Here is a 20,803-nt window from a genome sequence, read left to right as displayed (position 1 = left end):
TGGCGCCGGCGCTAGCACTGTGTGTATTGTATACCAGTGCAGTTAACGCGATTTCGAGATCACCAAAAGTTTGCTACAATCCTAGTCAATTTGTAGAGAATGCCAACCAGGTGTGTTACTGCAGGTTGTGGCAACACAAGTGATGTATTGCCATCTGACTCTGTGGAATATCGACTTCCCAAGTTGTTGTCATGCTCCATATGCGAAAGCTTCAGTTGGGACGACCGAGCCCATTGCTCCCTCCTAGATATTGTGTGTATAATGCAGATACCGCTTCTCCTCCCGCATTCGCATGTATTCCCGATCTACACGCCATACCATATACTGCATGGATCGCAAGTTCATTATTATGTACGCGCCGTGAAGGAAGTTGTATGCGATACTCTGGGGTTCTGACGGACGCAATGGTGTCCGACTATTTGTGGGTTCTGAAACGTGCGTCACGAACATCGCCGCCATTTGTTACAATCGAAACATGAATTTTAGGGGGCAATTTGAAAAACAGCAATGAGCCATATAATTAAAGGAACTTTATTCCCTTTTTTCGTCAGTTGTGATGTGACTGACATAATAAAGCACAAGTTAAAGCAGAAACCAACAGTTAGTCCGGGGAGGTCTAAATAGGCCCTTTAATCTTAGTGACAAGTATGCAATGTGGATCGAATGTCGAAAACCGAGACAATGATATTTCTACATCCTCAACCAGCTCCGTTGAAATGACGGATGTTCCTTCCCTTCGAAAAAAAATCATCCAAAGCCATGATCATGGTCTTCAATCCAGTTGATATTCCCCATGGTGATATGAAAAAATGAAAATCGCGTCTGGGAGGGAGATTTCGCTTCGATTACGCATGTCGCGCAGTGCTGTATACAATGTCGCTAATTTGTGTTGCGTGTATGCGGAGTTCGTCAGGGTTGTACCGGTACAAGTAAGAGAAACCACAAGGCTACTCACCTTTTGCCTACAAATGGTATGGGCGGCCAAAGTTTGCAGAAATATCACTTTTGGTTGGTTTTCGATTGTACCTCAAATTCACTCAAAATGGACATTTGTCCAATTAATTAAGTCCAAGTTTCGTTTAGCATTTATTAGTATGTGTGTTGTGTAAGCTGGTATTCTGATAGCTGCGTGGGATTTTAACACTTTTTGATCTTTTAATTTTGTACCGACGGCCAAATATAGTTTTACCAGCCACTTGTAGGAAAAACACGACTGTGACGTCAGACGAGCAGGTCTTATCTAATCCAGGATTCGGGGCGTGTGAGAGTCGAGTGGAGTATATATTTTTTGCTTCAAAATGGCGTCGGCAGACCTGACATACAGACTCGTTTCCAACAAGAGGAAGAACGACCTTATCAGTTTCATTTGTACCTATCCAAAGGCTACTACCCTGTGGGATTTTCCCCGAACGATCAGACGGCGAGTGCAAAACCAACAGCTCTGGCGAAACCATGGTGATAGCGCCCTCTTGAATTCCTCATAGCCCTGCACGAGGAAAAAGTAAGCGCAGCGGATGACTTCTGTTGAATCGAGGCCGTGTCCGAATTATTTGGCTATGGCCTGTTCCCATATAGAGTTGTGTGTAATTTCAAGCCATAGCCAAGTAATTCGGACACGGCCTCACTGTCAACTACTCGATTCTCCGCTGAATCCACCCGGAAAATTTATACTGCCGGGATCAGTGAGACCGTGCAAGCGTGACAAAGGCTCTTTACTGAGGGATTGGCAAAAACTAATGCTCACAGAGTCATGTGAAACCGTCATCGTAAAAATGCAATCAGCATAAATATGGGAAGAAGCAATGAGATTACACTGATAATGTAAATTATGAGCGATGACATCGAGCCATGTTTGTAAACTTTCTGTTGATGATGTACCTCGTAGGACTAAAAACGTAACTTGATATCATTTATATAAAAGTACTTAAAGTGACTTAAATCCATGATGATATAGAATACGGTCGATTCACAACAATGCACCTCCAAGAGTTTGCAACGCGTTGACCAATCACATTGCGCGAAATCTATCGACTCTTTCCATACGCGCACTGGGTCGACAGATTTCGCGCATTGCAATTAGTCAACGCGTTGAAACTCTTGGAGGCGCACTATTGTGCGTATTGCTCCTCGAGGTGTGTTTTGGAGAAAGGGGATAACTGCGGTACCAAGTATGATACGAGATTTGTATAGTTACGCAAAATGTAATGAGCAGTAAGAAGGAATAATTATGCCGAAAACCAGGCCAAGGCATACATTTCAACATCTTACCTGCCAGAATAGGATATGTGTGATTTATGCGTATTTGGTCTGCTATATAGTGATCGCCATCTTAGCCCGTCAGCTCTGTTCTTCAAAGCAAAGCACGTATTTATTGGCGTATGTTTTCTTCGCGGTTGTTCAGGGTTCCACTATACAAGGTTTGTGTATGTGTCAAGCGCACATATACCGCACAGGGTGAACTTCAAAGATGCACGCATTCACGAAAAAAAAAATGAAAACGGTACATCATCATAATTGTACACGTAGGCCTACCTCAGGGTAGTCTCGTAGCACTCACATGCAGGTGTCCAGGTGACTGTCCAAACGATGGAGCCCTTATCCCGTTCTTCTTTGTCTATCGCTTTGGTTCTCGCCGTGGAAACGACATTTTTGGTACAATGACGATAAACTATCGCGGTTTTCGCACCATATTTACGGTCCTCTTCGCCTTGCTCCTTCTTCAGGAAGGAGTGTGAATCAAGCACTTGTTGCGGAGAAGTGGGTGTACTTTTTATTTGACGTACATGTATATACGAAGCTGTGGCCGTTTCGTTTGAAATTGAACCACACCTTGGCTGTAGTCAAGTGTTTTCTACGCGCATATTAGTGGACGAGCGACGGAGAGACTGACAAAAGAGTCATCATCACCAAAGATGGTGGCGAAGAGATCGCATAAGAGGGTGGTATTATGTAGAAGATAATTACCCGATGCTGATGATTGGCTTGTTCGGGGTTCTGTGTACGTCATGGACGTTCTAGCTGAAGTTGAGCAGATTCATGTGTTGAGAACAAGATCGAAATGTTTGCCAGTGGCGCACTCGAATATACGTGCCATATGCCGACAACGAACGTATTTATAGCCGTGGCTCTGTATAGGCCGGGGGGGGCAAAAGTCATGCACCCTCGGGGGTGTAAATGTAAAGAGAATCTAACTTTGCCTTGAAACCATGACCAACGAGAGTGGGAAGAAAAAAAGAAGTCTGTACTCAGTAAACGAAGAACAGGAGTCATATTACGTATCCGCAGTTCCCAGAGATTTTAAACCGTTCAGTTTATCATTACTTATGATATAGCACCTTAAGGATTTCAAAGTTGCTCTCTGTTATACGCCCTATTCGTAACCATGTATCCGAATATTAAATGAAGATCTGCGCCTGCTGTGATACAGATTTCCAACCACCAGAAAGTTTCAGGCATTTGTTTTTTGAGGCACACCCTATAAAATATTGATGGCTGTATACAAGATCAGAGTTCCAGAGAAGAGAGAAGGTGGCAAGACTGCTGCCACTTTTAGAAAGTTTCAAAAATATGTTTGGGCTTTTTGTTTTCGCGAAGACAGCCAATGGACGACGTAGTGAAGTCAACAAGTTCACACCACATTGTATGATATGTATTTGGAAGAAGGAAATTGTGAGGATTTTCTCCTAATATGTAATAAACCTCAACAGCCAATGTCGAAACGTTGTCAGCATTCCTTCACCACGTTTAATTACTTTTTCCACCGCCCGAATATAAAATTTCGTTATTTTTCAACATGACGCCTTTCTTCAAGCTATCTGACCAGAATTAACAATATGTACACGCCGTTTTTCTCTGTAACTCTTAACAGAAAATTGACAAAAGCTTCTCTATTATGCTGTTTGCTTCAGGTATATAGTACTTTCACGGATATTCCTATTTCTCTTGAAAATTTGCACGCCTGACAGCATAATAGTTTGATTTGTGTCTTTGTAAAGCAGTTCCAGCATACAAAAGTGACGACTTCAGAAATTTCTTCATGTTAGGAAAAAAAGAATGTTGCTTCTCGTTTCGCTGTGGGACGACTGCTGCGGTACCAACAGTGCACCAATCAGACAACAGGACAGATTGTTCCGGTGTTTTTGTAATTACATTGTATTCGTTTTATTTGCCACATCATGGTGCGTATATTTTGCCCACAACTATAATCCATCCTATAAGAGGAACAGTTTCTGCTGAGAGTCGAACAGTGTGTTAAGTTCCTCATCCCCTTCAAGTGTATTTTAATTTCGTGTTTGCAGTTCTCCTGGACCTCTTTGAATGTAGAGGTAAATCCTCAGTGATGGAACCGGATCCGCCATAAAAGACAAGTTGGGTCTACATACCAGCTCAAAAAAAAATTCATCTACCCTATTTGGGGGAAAGGAATTGTTAATGTAGAGAACCGAAAATGTAGAAACACGGGAGAGTAAGTTATGAGGGTTGCTGGCCTATGTGACACCATGGCTACACAGAGCTTACAATGCCCATGTGGTTGAAGGGCGCGTAAGCAGCAGTGTGGCGCACCCACATACACAGTCTAGTTCCCGCTTGAGGGGCGTGACTTATTTGCACCCACCCCCCAAACTGGTTCTGCCCTGACAGTGACCCATGTCTTTTCACTTTGGCTTGTAACTCCTAACCCGAGTCCTATATTTGTCGTTACTGATAGTGGTAGGGAGAATACACACACACTTTTCTCATAGACTGTTTTTATTCGATTACTTCCTTATAATGACCAAGCAAAACTTTTCAGAATTTTTTCAGTCTGATGCCTGAACGCGGACCACGTGAAAATGGATTTCATATTGAAAGGGTGCCCATCCACAGAGCTATCACTTGACCTTTGATTTGATTGCGATCCCTTCTGCTCGAAGATGGCGCCGGCGTTGAGCAAGCTTCTTTCCAGCAAGGTTTCTGCCGGAGTCGTTGCCGGTGCCTTCTTAGTTCACATGCTTCAGAGGAATCGTAAGAAGAAACAAATACGCCGAGTACAAAGGTATGATGTTAACTTGTTTATGTCGTGATGTTTGAACGCTTTAACCATAGAGGAAGAAATAGACCTTCCACCAAGGTTAAACATGATGTAGGCATAGGGCCTAGGCCCCGGGCGTTAGCCCACGTTGGATGGATGGACGTCGTCTACATATATTGCATCATGATTGTATTGCGACTACTAACGTCCGGGGTATAAAAAGTCCTCCTCGTACAGTTACAATGCGAGATTTTTTTCAGTGGTTTTTCTCACATTTTTACCCGGCGAAGACAGCTCTAAACATAAAATGTCGTTCAAAAGTTCCTTGTACTAGGCCTACTTGTAGTTTGTACTAGGCCCCCCCCCATCCCGAATTCCATAAATGCTGTGTTGAAGTTTCTAGCCGAAATACTCCTGCAGAGAATGTAGGCCCTACATGTATTTTGCAAGACATTTTATGAAACTCCACGCTTTCCTAGTTCTAACTTCTACTGAGTGGAGCGTTGTTTTCCTCTTTTTCGATTTTGGACGGGATTGTCAAACTACGCTGCATGCCTGCACATAGGGAATGGTGGAAACGGTTCTCAAAAATTCCAAATACTCACCAAAAATACCTTTATCACAACCTACTGGCTTCCGTAAATGCCAACGTCAAACGGTTGGGGTTTCAGTGATTTTTCTGACTTCAAAATCTGTCAAAATCCGACCTTTTTCACTCGACACATGCACAGCACTTAAATTTTTTGCCCCCTCCTCTCATTCAAATACAGGCGTGTAGAGTTTTCTGGCGCAATTTGTCAATGGACAGGCATGGCCCAAAAATTTGTCCCCATTTAGAGGGACATTCTCTCTTTCTGGGGACTGATTTTGTTCTTGAATAAAGGGACTTCTCCAAACACAGGGACAGTCTATGAATTGTGATGTGAGCCTCTATTGGGTGCTGTGCCGGTTAGGGCAGCTGATGCTCCGTCTATCAATCTTGTGCATACTGCGTCACCGGGTCCCTATGCATACCATGCCCAGTGAGTCGACTCGCAATGTAACACGACACACGCAAATCTGCCCAAACACATGATCTGCTATTTCTGTTCAATGTAGCGATGTCACACATAAATTTGTTTTAGGAGAGAAGCTAATTTCATTGCGAATCTCATGAAGTGATGTGTTTTTTATTTTTATGTTCCGTATTCTAGTTAGCACTAATTAAGTATGCACATGTCATGTAAATAACCTGCCGCGCCATACCTGTTGTAGTTCGAACGTAAGTTTCACTATTTTGAAAATTTTGCTTACATTGTGCAAGTATGTTACACTGAAGTGTGATTCGCACAACTGTTTTGAAATAAAGTCATATGAAATATGCAAATAAATACTCATTAGTATGTGAATAAATGCAATTGTTCATGATCTATTCCTCATTCTAGTTTTGTTTGCTTCTTTGTAAATCTCCCCTCCCCCCGCATAATAAATGGTATAGTCCATTCACTTATTTAAGTTTGTACGAGTATCAGCAACTTCCATTTGTTATATGGATACATTAATATGAGGGGTAACTTTTAAAAAGTTAATTTCAATAAATAGTTAATAATAAAAATGGACTAAAATAGTATTTTGGGGTAAGCGCATATATGGCAGTTTAATTGAAAATCAATTTGTTCAGATTGTTATCATGAGCATGGCATATTCTATGCATTACTAAAATCAAAAGATGTAGATTTCTTGGCAATCAACACCTCTCTAAAAATATCTTAATCGGTCCAAGTCGCTCCACTCTACATGGTAACTGCTTATTTTATCACCACAAAAATGCATCAAACAACACAAATCTACCCCCAGTTACCTCCCGAAACTTACAGTTTTGCACCAAAAATTGAAAATATTTACATTTTTCTGGCATACGGTAAGCGATGGTTGTGATATCCGGCGATTTTTTAGGCATAGGAAATCTCTTGTGAAATGCAACTAGAGTGAAAATAGGCCTCTGTCATCTTGCATTCAACTTACATCCCATAATAATTCCATGAAATCTCACTAGAGATTGTTTTTCAAACAAATTGACGATATAATGTGAGACCCCTAAAATTCAAAATGGCGCCGTTCAGTTTCAATGATATGTATTAAACATGGTACTTTAATTGCTATTTTAGGGCATGCGAAATTTGTTGTGATTAAAAAATATGCATACAGATGCTTGAAACAGATATAAATTGTACCATATGTGTCAAAAAGAATCAGATTTTGGTTCAGATGAGGGAGATTAGAACAGATTTACGGGGGACATTTTACAGGATAGCAGCGCATAAAAATGGCCGATGTGTGACATCGCTATTAAATGCCCCAAACTCCATCATGTACATGCCTTGAACAGTCAAGTTGTCTTAATGAATGACTTGGTAAACGGTCAGGTTGCCCCATCGGTCCAGTAGTCTCAATGGTCAAGTTGTTCCGGGTCGAATTGATGATTGGTCAAGTTGTCCGACATCCGTTGGACAGTGCTAGGCCCACTGCATGCATTGTAGACGTACTTAGTCAAGGCTAGGAGTACAGTGTAAATCGCCTTTTTTTGGACATGGCCTTGTGAAACATTTGATCGGGCAATAGTTTTAAAATGCTCTTTGTGTTGTGTGTACATGTACTTTTAGCTCACATGACTCATAGCGTTACCCCGATCAAATCTTCAGACATGTCAGAGTTTCACCCTGCAAACATGTCATGACAAACAGACCTGAAACTGTTTAATGCTTTCCCTAAGGAATTCGTTGGGAATCGAATATCTGTAATGCTTGGTGGTCTTGTTCACAGTGTATTCATTTGGGAAGAAAAGTAGAATTTATCCCATTCAAGTTGGAAACACTCCTGACTTACCTGATGAGCTTCGACATCTTTTGCATAAGTTTTTTGTTCGCTACATTCGATGCCAATGGTAATAGAAATGATTAATTTTTGACCAGCTAGCCTGGTGAGGTGTGCTTAACATTCAGACCAAAATTACACATTCCATAGTCTACATTTGGCCCTTTTTTAAGTCTGGGTAAGTCTGGGAAATTGCCAAGTGCTAACAGTAAATAGAAGGAAAACCTTGGACAAAGATTCCCGGGAAACCCCACAGAATGAGGTAGGGAATGGGAACCCAATCCACATGCCGACCTGGATGGGATTTGAACCTCAGGTCGCAGAGATGGAAGGCAAGGAAAGTTCCACCATGCTGGCCTGACTCTCCGTTATGCCTGTGTTCAGCCATATGTACTTAAATGCTTGTCAAAATCTTCAGGGGCCAATTTCATAGAGCTGCTTAAGCACAAAATTTGCTTCAGTGCAAAAAACCTTGCTTGAAAAACAAAGGTCGCCTGCTCAAAATCTATGTGATTGTCATGCTAACCAAAAGACAGGTGAATACCATTCCAAACCAGTATACATCACATGGAGGTTTGGCTGGTAACCTGATTTGTCAAGCAAGGTTTTTCACGCTGAAGCAAATTTTGTGCTTAAGCAGCTCTATGAAATTGGCCCCAAGCCTTTCTAATCTTATGAATAACAAATGCATCTGCATGTAGTTTTCGCTTTTTTTTTTACTGACTTTCACTTTTTTTATTTCATTTTCTTTTCAGTGTGGCTGATTTGCCAGCATCTGTAGATGTAAGTATACTGGTTAATTCTTCAAAAGGAGCTGTAATGCTTTATTTTATCCTGCCTTTTTAAGGGAACATAACCTCTGAGGGGCGACTCGGTATCAAGTACATCTACATCTCATTCCTGTGAGTTTAAAGGCTCATTTGCCCTCACATTTTACAAAATGTTCCTTACTCCCCGTAGTGCTTGCTCGTACATACCAAAATGCCGTCACATTTAGTTGTGAACTAATTATGTTGACTGAAAACATGTTTACCAAGGTGACCTGTAAACATCTCTGGGTTTTTAAGAATGTTCCCGAATCCTCCCAAATCAGTCCCTGTGAGGGAATCCAATGATCCATCCTGTGTGCCCTTGAAAATCAAATGAATGACAATAAAGGTTCCATTCAGTGTGACTTTTGTTTTTTAATGCAGTTATTAACCATTTGTCTATGTGCTCCATCTACCGGTAACCAGAGTTTCAATATTCATTGTGCCATTTAAAGGGCATTTTGTCACTTTTTTGTTTTTTGATGTTTAATGAAAATTTCCATACAATTTGAATGGATTTATAAGCAAAACTGTGATGTCATCCACGAGAGAGAACTCAGGGTTACGGTATTTCTGCATTAAAATATATAAGGAATTTCGATATTTTGCTGTTGTAAGTTTTGTTAACTCAGGGGATATGCTGTTGCTTCAGTTCATGAGGGTAGGTCAGTCAGCAAAGTTCTCTCTCGAATATTCTCAGTGAGCAAATTTGAGGTTCACTGTTTGAATAGAAGCCTCTCCCGTGAACAGTGTCTTCCTTGAACAACATCAAAACATCACTGCCCGCAGGAAAAAAGCTTGGGAGAGTGCGCTCTTCATGTTGACATGTTCTTTACATAAAGAGGATTAGAAAGGACCTCAAAAAGCATTTTTTCCCCCAAGGAAAATCACATTGTGGACCCTTTCTGGGATGACCTATGCATGGAAATTGATAGTGGCCGGTTGGCGCCTCCGTAATCCTTTCCAGAGGCTTTCAAGCCCCCCCTCGTTGGGCTTGAATGGGTTCGTGAGGATTATTCATTTGTGGCCTTGCATGTTAGTAATCAAGTCGATGGGAGGTTTGAATGTCAGACGCGGCACCGGTCGCTACTTGATGTAGGTGCACTGTCAGTGAGTTGAGCAAGATTGTTCCTTCCCCCCCCCCAAAAAAATATCGAATATCAGATTCTCCCGTTTCTGCCCCCTCCCATTTCTGTAACCAAATGCCACGCTGCCTTTGTACATGCATACTGTGTTTCCATTTCCCGACAGTAATATTCCACCACAAGCTGCTCCCATTCATGGGACTATAGCTTTTGAACTGGAAATGCAGACCTTTTCAAAATGTCAAGATTCCCACAACCACAGACTCTCACAAAGTCGGACCTTATACAAAAATTAGATTCAAGGTACATGTACTCTTAGTTATGGAATATGTATTATCCCATCAAGAAGAACTGAGCCAAATCTTTTGAGTCAACAGCCTTTGCTGCCTCAACAGAACGATCCATCACGGTGTTTGTCGAGTTAGAATAAGCATTGTAAAATTTCTGGAGATTGTCAGTCTGTTAAAAGTGACAACGGTTGTGTATCTTTTGGACTTATTCAATCAGAAAACGGGGATATTTTTCTTCAAGATTTCCTGGGGGAAAAGCTTTGGATTAGGTCAACAACGTGGTGAATTTTGTTATATGTAACAACTGCAACTTGAAACCTTTTTGGAATTCTTTTTAATGAATTGTATTGAACAATGCTCTTTATAAAAATATTTAAGGAAACTGACTACATGATAAAGATGAGCAAAGAAACTGACTTGAGGGGGATTCGAACCCGCTACCTCTAGGCTGCCATTCAAAACATTTCTGAGAAAGGGTCTTTCATTACACTACAGTGAGTTACTGGTACCACTGAAAAGAACATTCAGGACACCAGGACTGCAAAATATGGGCCTGAACAATTCCGGCAGTTTTGGGGGCACGAATCCACACAACATTGACAAGAGCCAATTGTACAGTAACGTTTATGCTGCAAATTAAGTACACAACTGGACCGTGTTGAAACAATTAGACTGGCTAATTCTGTAACAGTCACAGACAGTCAAGAATTCCTTCCACTTCTCCCTGTACGGAACATCGACATATTATACGCCACTCAACTGATTTTGACTGATAGGACAACAGCGTCAATCAAGAATGCATCTTTGCATGGGAGGGGTAACAGGTTACATGTTTGGTAACTAAATGAAATGCTATGATCGGTATGCCTACAATTAATACTACCCAGAATCCCATTTTAAAAAACCAACACCTGCCAATATTGTTTCAACTGCAAATTAAAATCATTTTCCACCTGCCTTTTTACACGCTTAATTATGCAGGTTGTCATTTCAAACACATTTTACGTATGTTTTTCAGTACGGCTTGGGGCATACCGGATTCATGTACATGTACTTGCAGCAAATGCAATTTGTTGAACGTATCAAGTCACACATGTCTTGGGAGAAGTGTAGCCCCAAGTGACAGGGGGAGAAGTTTTTCTCATGCATTTCAAAGATAAGAATCGGAGAGTATGTGAATTTCCCTTGGGACATCTTAATGTAGTTGCACAAGCATTCAAAGGTTGCATGTACATGTTTATTTCATTATGCTGCCTATGATTTTTTTTCCTTTTGAGGAGCACTGATGGACTTGGCTTTTTCTTCTGATATTTGTTGGCACGCATGTTAAAAAGAGCAAAATGAAGTCTTTTTCTGCTAGGTGAAAGTCCTTTGGACTGGTTAGGAACTTAGCATGCATGATACTTGAATTTAAGACAGTCCTCAGCTTGTAGTTTCGCCGTAGCAGCTGCATGGGCTTGTAGTCCTGTCAACCAATGAGAAAGCTTAGCATTTGGAAAGTGAAATAATTGGGCAAAGGATGGAGCACATGGTTTGACCGTCTCAGAGAAGGGGGCGGGATCCATCCCCTCCCCACCCCCCTTACAAAAAATCTCATTACCACTGAAATGGAGATGGTAGTTTTGGTGGTTTTTAACGGGCAACCATCAATCGTTTATTCATCTTTTTCCCTGTAATTTCTCTTCCCGCAGGAACAGCCCATTGTTAAGAAGAGCCAGAAAGATCGTGCTGCGGTCGATCTTGTTTTCTTCAAGTAAGTTTCTTCCTCATTTTAGTTTGTTCCGGGGAGAGGATGGCTGTCCAGATTTGCAAAGTAAATTTTACTGGACGTACACGTAACACACTGCTACTATAGAGCACTAAGTGCAAATCAAGTTCATTCACCTGATGTATGACACGCATACTCAAATGTTCTTCTTTTAGCTAGACTCAGCACTCAGTCTCGCTGCGCGACTGTCATAGTTTTTCCCAGTAGCACATTTTCGTCATTTTAGTTTTTTACCTCTCCAGACCCCGCTCGTCTAGCATCATTTCATGTCACAGTAAATCTGTGTTGGAATTATCATTTTTTATTTTTATTCTGACAAGCTGGTTCGAGCAGGTAATGAACGTGAGACAATACACCAGCTTCTTGAGAATGTAGTGGAGTCCCCTACATGGCACACTTCAGTGTTTCCCTTGCCTTTCCTCTTGCGGTGTTGCCAAACTTCTTTGATGAAAACCTTCCCATTCAGTGATGGTGCTAGTGCCTTCATGCTGCCGAATCTCCGTGAACTATTTCAGTGGCATTAGATTCAGTCCGAAATTGAAAAATGGTGCCGACCTGAAATTGGACACGAATTCAGCTGAATGTTCCTAAATTTCATGCTCGTGAATTAATCTCAGAAAATCCAACTTTAACATTTAAGAATTTCTTTCAAGTTAATACATTCTAATAAATCATTCATAAATACCTTAGATAGTCTCCCTATTCGACAAAGTGCAACTTGACCGTGTATTAACATTTGATAATGCCCGCTTAGATGTGATAATGCCAGCTGTGTAGAAAACGCCATGGCACCTAGACACGAGGCAGTTTACTCCGCCCCTATTAGTCAAGAGTCTACTGGCGATGCAGCATGCAGAACGCGATACATGCGCGCCAAGTCCATATATATGTGGATATTCCTCTGAACAATTTGCACAAAGAATTTACCACAAAAATGGATGGTGGTGTTCAGGAAAAGGAAAGTAAAACTCCAGACCAAAATCATTGGAAAACTATCATATGTTGACTTCTTTTGACTCTGACGGATGCAGGAGAATGAACGCTGATAATACCCTCATCTGTTCCTCGGGCATTATTCACATCCGTTCTCCTGACCGCTCAAGAGCATATTTATTCCCTTACTTATTTACTTCCACTCGCGTACCCAGCTACAAGTTTGTAAGGAAATCTTTTTTCTTATTTTGAAGAGTATTTTTGAAAAAAGTTCACTGTGTACTCGGAAAAACGGGCCAAAAAAGAATTTGGTAAACAAACTCAAAATAGATGAATGGGAATGTTGAGACCTTGATGAACTTTCACTCGTTGAGATATTTGAGGAGAAAACATTGCTCTCACAAAGCACTTGAGGCAAAAACCCAAAGTGTGCCACTTTAGGGGCCGTGCCTAGTTAGGGGCTGCGCCATGTTAAGGTACATCTCCACCAAAATCAAAGCAATTTGAAGCACTAAGCTCAGTGTGCATAGTCAGTGGCTTGGAATCCCCCCATGCACGGTATACGCAATTGACTGACGACTGCCAACCCCCTTCCCAAGCATTGTTTGTAATCCTTCTGTAATAAGATGCATACCGTACCCGTGCAGACGGGTAGCGTGGATCCTTTAATATTTGCGCCATTAATTCAGGGTTGAGCTGTCGTGCGCGACAGGAAATGCTCAGATATTGAGTGAAAAACAGATGGCGAGAGAAAGCAATACTCTTTCCTTATTCGGTGCTACTGCATTAAATATTATCAGCTTTCATTAGTCTTGCTATCATGTGATGCACTTTACGTTTGGACTGTGCTGACGAGCTGATTGCATCTTCCATTGTCGTCTGCGTAGAAAGTGCTCGTTCAGCATGGTGGAAAAAATGCCCGAGGTGATGTCTAATTCTCATGGAGCTCTAGTGTCATTATCTTTGTTGTTTAGGTTTTTTTTAGCAATTTATTTATAGATTCAGTCTTTGATTCAGTCCACCGGGCTTGAGAAGAATGACGTTGGGAACCGTGCCTGAAACAGTATTGTGTAAACTTTCCTTTCTCTCACCTCTCATTTTTTAAAGGCGTCTGCTCCAAGTCCTCAAGGTTCTCATCCCAGGATGGTTTTCGGCTGAAGTAAGTGACATGCCTGTGGCTGATCTGTGTAGGGTCACTTGCTCTCTCTTTCCACTTGCAGGGTTCCCACAGTCACGGTAAAGCCCCTGAAATTTGAGGAAAAAACATAAGGTGTCCTTGAATCCTGTTTTCGCAGGGAAAAAAAAGCTGTGGAAAAGTCACGAATATCAAGATCAGGCAAGGGTTGTTTCTTGGTACTTTGCTTTGCTTTTCCAAACGAAGTATTATGAATTATTTTTAGTTATTATTCATTGTAAATGTAACTGTTTTTTGTAGGCTGCAGCTCACAAGTAACACAGAGTGTTTCACTTCACCACGATCCATGATTTATCTGGCATAGCCTTTTATTCATTGGCAGGTTGGTTATCTTGCCCTGGTGGCATTTGCCCTGATGGCTCGGACCTACTGCGATGTCTGGATGATCCAGAACGGAACAGCCATCGAAAGGTACAGAGACGGATTTTTCTCGTTAATTTTGTGCTGCGGATACTTTAGGCGTCACTTTTGGCCCTGGGGACTTCCTGTGGGTACATTGGGCAGAGGGGGACGGAAGTATAAACAGAAAGCTTTACATTGCACAGTGTACGTGTGTGGAAATAATGAGCAGTGAGATTATGATGGGAATGAGGCTGGTTGATTGAAATGGTTTTGTGAAGACACACTGACAGGAAAGGACAGCAATTAATTATCCTTGCCAAGGTGGTGTACCTGACACAAGAGCCATCTGGTGGCCGTAAGTACACAAAGCAATCAGTGCGTTGCATTATGTCATCATTAATAATGTCTTGTGTGTAGTGCAAAAAAGACGGTGGATGTTTCTTTAACGTGCATTATAACACGCCTCTTCTCGGTTCTTTATCCTGGTTGGCTGAAACACGGTCACGTGTGGCTCACTTATATAGGCTAGTACTTGAATTCGGTGTCAGCGTGACTCGACACGCACCTAGACGTTGCGCATGTGCATCAATTCCAGAGACGAGTGCCTGGTCAGGCACTAGTCTTGAAAATGTTTGACTGGTTATTGCCCCCTCTGGAGGTTGTCCTGAATTGAAACAGTTCAGACCCTGGAAGATTTTTTTTTTCCTAGTCGTATACAGCGACTCAGAAGTAGACTGCCTCTATGAAAACTAAAATGAACCTTCAATTTTTTGGCAATTTTTGAAGTGCTGTTGAAAAGTTGAATTAAAACAGTGACAACCCTGAGGTGTGTTATAAAACACATATGAACTGGCCAAATTTGCTGGCCAAATTTTCAGCTTTTTTTGTTTTGGATTTCAGCTTTTAATCTCACCAACTGTGTACAAAAGTGCAGGACGTGTCTTTTTTCAGCTGTTTTCAGCTATTTTTACCTTTGGTCAATCTCATCCTGTGCAAGCTACCAGGAGAGATTCCTATTTCCCGAGGCCAAAATAGGTACCCTCTTCTGGTCACTCACAGTCCCTCAGGGACATAGAGACATAGACATGCACTAGTGACCTCAGTGCTAGTCCGTATGTGTATCTTACAGCATTTCACCACCCACATTAATCCATGATGTACTCTCCGCGTGCTAATACACGTAGGTACATGTACATGTATATATATGCACTCCTTCATTGAGTGGTATCCCAGGGAATGAGATTCCGTAAACTAAAATTGGTCTTTGAAGATATGTTCACTTGAAATCGTTTTTAACTTTTTAATTTAGTTTGCATTAGAAAAAAATATGCCAGCCTTTTGTTTGATGTCGATTTTGTTGCTTGATGAACATGGGAAAAATTTGTTTTTTAGTTTTTTTATTTAGTTTGCATTAGGAAGAATATACCAGCCTTTTTGTTTGATGTCAGTTTGGTTTTGTTTTAGTTTGATGAACGTGGGCGTTGAGTGGGTGACAGGCAGTGCTGTGCAGTGCAACCAAAACGGTCACGTTTGCGCCTACAAAATCGACCTGATGCTTAATTGATTTTTTCTAGGAGCCAGTGGCTCCTCATTTCATTTTTCTCCACACACAGCACTGTGGACAGGTTGACATTTCTTATTGTTAGTCACACTTTCATCCAGCAAGATTGTTTTTTTTAATGCCCTGTAACTCAGAAAGCTTTGGCGACATGCGACTTATTTTTCGTTGGCTTCAGTTTGTCATTTCAGGAAGAATGTGATATCCTCATTTCTCATTGTAGTGCATGTGTATTTTCCTCAGTGACTTCAGACATTTCAAATGTGGATTTCACTCTCAGAAACACTACAAATGTTGTTGAAAAAATAGTTTCCTGTACTCCCATGCCTTTGTACACAATAAATATTGTGGTAGTGAATGCTGCGTGGCCTCTGCAGTTTCAACCACAGGACAGCGGCGCTTTGGATGAAATGATTTCACATTGTGAGCCCTTGCCCAATGTCAGGTTTTCTGGCATTGTGTTACATTGCCTAGTGTTACCGTGTGCATTGTTACCTGTCTATACTGTGATTTAACTTCGGTTAATTGGAATGCCAGAATAAGTTACGTAAACCATCCCAACTAAACATGGCAAGAGACCTGTAGCAAAAGACTGTTGCATAACGTGGTGAAGAAATACGGTTTGTGTGGTTGATTTGTTCACATGTTAGGACTGAAACTGAACAGTCAGCTCCTGTGTTTTATGAACAAAAAGGCAATATTCTTGGTTATTGCGCGGTAATGCAGGCGTGAATCTCTCCATGTTTTTGTTTTCCGGTCCTTCAATTTGCTGTTTGGTGTTGTTTTTTTTTTTGCAACAGTTCAATAATTGGTCGGGACATCAACCTTTTCAAGAAGTACCTTCTCAACTTCATCTATGCTATGCCTGCAGTGAGTCACCACTTTAACCCTTACCCTACATAATATTACAAATTACTACTTTTAGTAAAATGTAGTACTCAGCCCTGTCGCTTGTAAGAGGACATGACCGCAATATTCTATGAAGCCATAAAATACAATAGATAAGACAATGTACCATACAGTTCTGTGGCACTATGAATGCATGGCTTTATTGTTCTCTGTACAAGTAACAATGGAAGTAACCTAGCCAGAAGTAGTAATTTGTAGCGCTAGGTCCTTCAGGCTCAAACTATTACTTAGTATTTTGTAGTACTGAGTACTGTGAGCCAAACAATATGCTTGGCGGTTAGGGTTAAATAAAAAGGCAGCAGCTTTGAAAGAGCAGATTCCAAAAATTGTATTCAAGAAAGCAGAGTTTCAAGTTTGTAATTTAATTGTGAAATTTTAAATTGGTCACAGGAAGTGGTAAGGAAAGGTTCCTTGTTAAGGAAGTGACGGAAATCTGTGGGTTGGGTATTGGGCCAAAAAACCTTGTGGCATTATTTTAAATTTATTCATCTGTTCACTGTATTTGTCTTTTAACTTTACAAGACAGTAGCAGTAGAAATCAAGCAAACAAAAATTCAGTTTGAAAGTCAAAAAAGTGAAGTCTGGAAATGGGGCTCAAAATCAGGGGGAGGGTTCCCTCACACGGCTCAGTTTCAATGACGTTAGTAAATCTCCAAGATTTTTATTTTGAATTTGGAAAAGAATAATTATTGTTTTGTTCATTTATACCGTAAAAGTTTAGATCAAAGAAAATTATTTTCTGCATGCTTTTCCAATGGTTCCCTGCGTCTTTGGGGAAACTCCGGTAAACTTTTACTCCGGTCTCTATTAAAAGGGTAAAGAAAAGAGACAATATGATTGAACAATAATTCACTTTGTGAGCAGTTTGGGCTTAAATCATCACCAAAGTGCTACTGGAAAAACATGTTCCATGTCAGAGAACCCACCATGTAAGGGGGGCGTCAGTAACAAATAGTCCCTTGCCACGTCTGCACATGATGTTGCTTGCTGTGCTCGTAATGTTGATATTCCTTGTCTTTCTACAAAGACCTTCATTGACTTTGATTAGATTGTAGAATTTTGAATAGAAAAATTACTGGCAAGGTAACAGTCGACCGTTTTTTTTTTTCTCCGTTTCAGATTTCTCTCATCAACAACCTGCTGAAGGTAAAAAAAATTGATAGCTTTGGTCTGACCTGTTTGCACTGCTTCTTTCAATCGTCCCTCAGTTCCCATTTTCTCCTGTATCAATCTTGAGTGCCCGTTAAGTGCCTCATTTTTATTGAGTCCAAATGTCTATCAGCGCTTATTTCCTGAGGTCATAATGGTCCCATTACCAACAATGGAAGCTTTTAGCTGGAGGCACCCCCCTGCTTTTATTGCTTTTCTTAATGGAGGAAAAACTTATGTGCAGAAAGCTCCAATTATGGATTTCTTGCCAATTTCAGAACAGAAAGTAGTCTTGAAATTTGATAAATAAGCCTTGATTGATTTGCACAAAATAAGCAGGAGTGGAACGGTTTGCACTAGATGCAGACAAAATGTCCCAGGTATCCACCTGTAACTGAGAATAAAAACGAATCTGAAATGGAGCATGCAAATGTTTGTTCATTCTTTTTGCAGTACGGTCTAAACGAGGTCAAACTTCGGTTCAGAACACGGCTGACCTCCCATCTGTACGAGCAGTATCTGATGTAAGCCTCTGACCCGAAGCAGCCCAGGCCCCAAACCCAACCAACTCCAACCTAGGGCCGCTCCTACCCCATTCCCAACCTCAACCCAACCGAGCCTGTGACATGACCGGTTATGAGTATAAACAGGGTGATCAACGACACTGTCACAGTGTCACAGTTCATTTGAATAGCTTGTGAATTGGCTCAAGACTGAATGCCTTGTGATGGGCTTGCAGGGACTTTAAACAGACTTGACGACAACACTTGTGTTGTGTCTGGTGGTAACTTCTCCAATCAATCCACAACACACGTTTGCTAATGTTTTGCAGGAAGAATTTACAGTCAATGCTCTCTGCGTTTCCGTTCAAAGCTCTCTTAAAATAGATGCCTCCCCTGTACTATAGGGATCATTTTCCTTCAAACTGAGAAAACCAAAATGGAAATCTAAGTGAAGAGATAACGTGGAGATCAAAATCTGAGAACTGTCCAAACAGTGAAATTTTTCTTGCCCCGGGCCATTTACAGGGGATTCACGTACTACAAGATGAGTAACCTTGACAACCGCATCGCTAATGCTGACCAGCTCCTCACCCAGGACGTGGAGAGGTTCTGCAACAGTGTAGCGGATCTCTACTCCAATCTCAGCAAGGTTTGACCTTAGGAAACAATCCAGCCGGGACCAGATTCATGGAACCAACAGAGCAGAAACTATCGCCAGGCAAACTTGATGTGCTGAGCGAAAAAATCTGCTGGGAAACAGTTGAAAAAAATACCCAGTTAGATGGCAATTTTGGCTCGTATCCAGTGTCTGGGGACCAATTAATTCTATTCTGAACGGCCCCATGAAATGGGCCCCTCAGAAGATGGTGACAGAAGAGGGTTATCAGGGGAGGTATAGATTTTTTTTAAAACAAGTTATATGTTCTCACACGTTACCAGCCTTTAGCAGGGGGCTCTCTCCTTCACAGAAAATGAATTGAACAGACTGATCGTACTCCTCAATGTAAGCCAAAGAACATCCTGAAATTACCAAAAGCACATGGACTGTAAGGTCAAAAGGTGGAATCCACTGAATATGTCAGATGTTTTAAGTGAAGAACCGCCGTCCCTTTCACTCTCTCGTCCACTGCCATTTCAGAGATTTTTTTACAGCAGGTGCTGTCCTTTTTTAAGTATTCATCTACAGGGATGGAAAGCATGTTGTATTGCATTTGCAAGCATGAGTTGTTATTTTGCATTCAACTCACTTTACTAAACAATTATTACGTCTGCAGAAATATTCCTTTCCGTTGCTTTTGGCAAGTACAAATGCTTGCACCAGTTGCCCAATATTTCAGCTCGTGAAGGTTTGAATGGTTCGAAAGATATGATAAAATACAATTATTTGTCCGCATTGTACGTCCCATACAGCCTGTGTTAGACATTCTTATCTACATCCGTGAGTTGGCAGCGTCTATTGGACCCCAGGGCCCTGCGTACATGATTGGTTACTTACTCTTCTCTGGACTCGTACTTACAAGGTGAGTGCTTAATTAACCTGAGGGGCTCTAGACTAGGGAATTGGACAGTGTGTGAGTTTTACATCAGCCATTTTTGCCCTTCACTAATGCATAGCACACTATATAACACTATATTTAGTACTGTCTGAGGGCCTGTGAAAAATTCACAAGCTTAGGTGGGACTTGGACCCACAACCTCCCGCTTACTAGTGCAGGTGTCTTACCACTTGACACCTAGCTCGTTAAAATGAGGACCAACGTATTTTTCGTGCATGTTTTCTTTGTGCTCTGATTTTGAGATTGCATCATTTTCTTTAGCTTCAAAGCACAATCATAAAAAAGATGAATGTTGTGTGCAGGTGTGGTATACATAGTGTGGACCTTGGACCTCTGCACAAAAGAAGTCCACATAATGTAGGGTGCGATGACGTAGTGTGGACTCGCACACGTCCACACAAATGTTTCCCCCTCTCTGAAAAACAGTTTCAGAGGAATTTTGGGGTCAAGGTTATCTGTGGCAAAATGAAAAGGAACAGTCCAGGAAATCATCTACAAAAATCCAGCTCGAAGGAGTTATCTTAGTTGGAGAAAAAGGAGCACTTTCCGCAAGTTCAACCACTGGAGAACAAAGTCTGCCAAGTTCTCTAAGTAAATTCCAGTTGTCCTGAATTTCGGTGTAATTTTTCATGCGAGCTATTTGACATTTTCCTTGCCGGGGCAAACTCTGTTCCAGGCTACGTCGACCTGTGGGCAGAATGACGGTCGAAGAACAACGCCTGGAGGGGGAATTCCGCTACGTCAACTCTCGTCTGATCACAAACAGTGAAGAGGTGGCCTTCTATCAAGGCAACAAGAGGGAACGTCTGAACATCTACCATGCCTTCAACAAACTGGTTTGT

At 41.4% G+C, this 20,803-nt stretch overlaps 1 protein-coding gene across 1 annotated transcript in view; it reads left to right on the top strand.

The window, feature by feature from the left end:
- The first annotated feature begins 4,879 nt into the window (after positions 1-4,879).
- Positions 4,880-20,803, top strand: part of LOC147797062 (ATP-binding cassette sub-family D member 3-like) — a 16,379-nt gene continuing 455 nt past the window's right edge. Inside the window, exons 1-11 of the mRNA XM_087144303.1 lie at positions 4,880-5,035; positions 8,620-8,647; positions 11,740-11,801; positions 13,857-13,908; positions 14,267-14,355; positions 16,645-16,714; positions 17,873-17,899; positions 18,356-18,426; positions 18,931-19,054; positions 19,816-19,925; positions 20,638-20,797. Coding sequence (XP_087000429.1) covers positions 4,914-5,035; positions 8,620-8,647; positions 11,740-11,801; positions 13,857-13,908; positions 14,267-14,355; positions 16,645-16,714; positions 17,873-17,899; positions 18,356-18,426; positions 18,931-19,054; positions 19,816-19,925; positions 20,638-20,797 — 915 coding nt within the window. The 5' untranslated portion in view covers positions 4,880-4,913. The remainder of the gene's footprint in view (positions 5,036-8,619; positions 8,648-11,739; positions 11,802-13,856; positions 13,909-14,266; positions 14,356-16,644; positions 16,715-17,872; positions 17,900-18,355; positions 18,427-18,930; positions 19,055-19,815; positions 19,926-20,637; positions 20,798-20,803) is intronic.

Source organism: Acanthaster planci, linkage group LG12, assembly GCF_054643075.1.
Source record: "Acanthaster planci isolate LZ-2023a linkage group LG12, COTS_SCS, whole genome shotgun sequence".
NCBI lineage: Eukaryota > Metazoa > Echinodermata > Asteroidea > Valvatida > Acanthasteridae > Acanthaster > Acanthaster planci.
The sequence above is the reverse complement of the archived record's forward strand: the minus strand, read 5'-3'. Positions and strand labels throughout refer to the sequence as shown.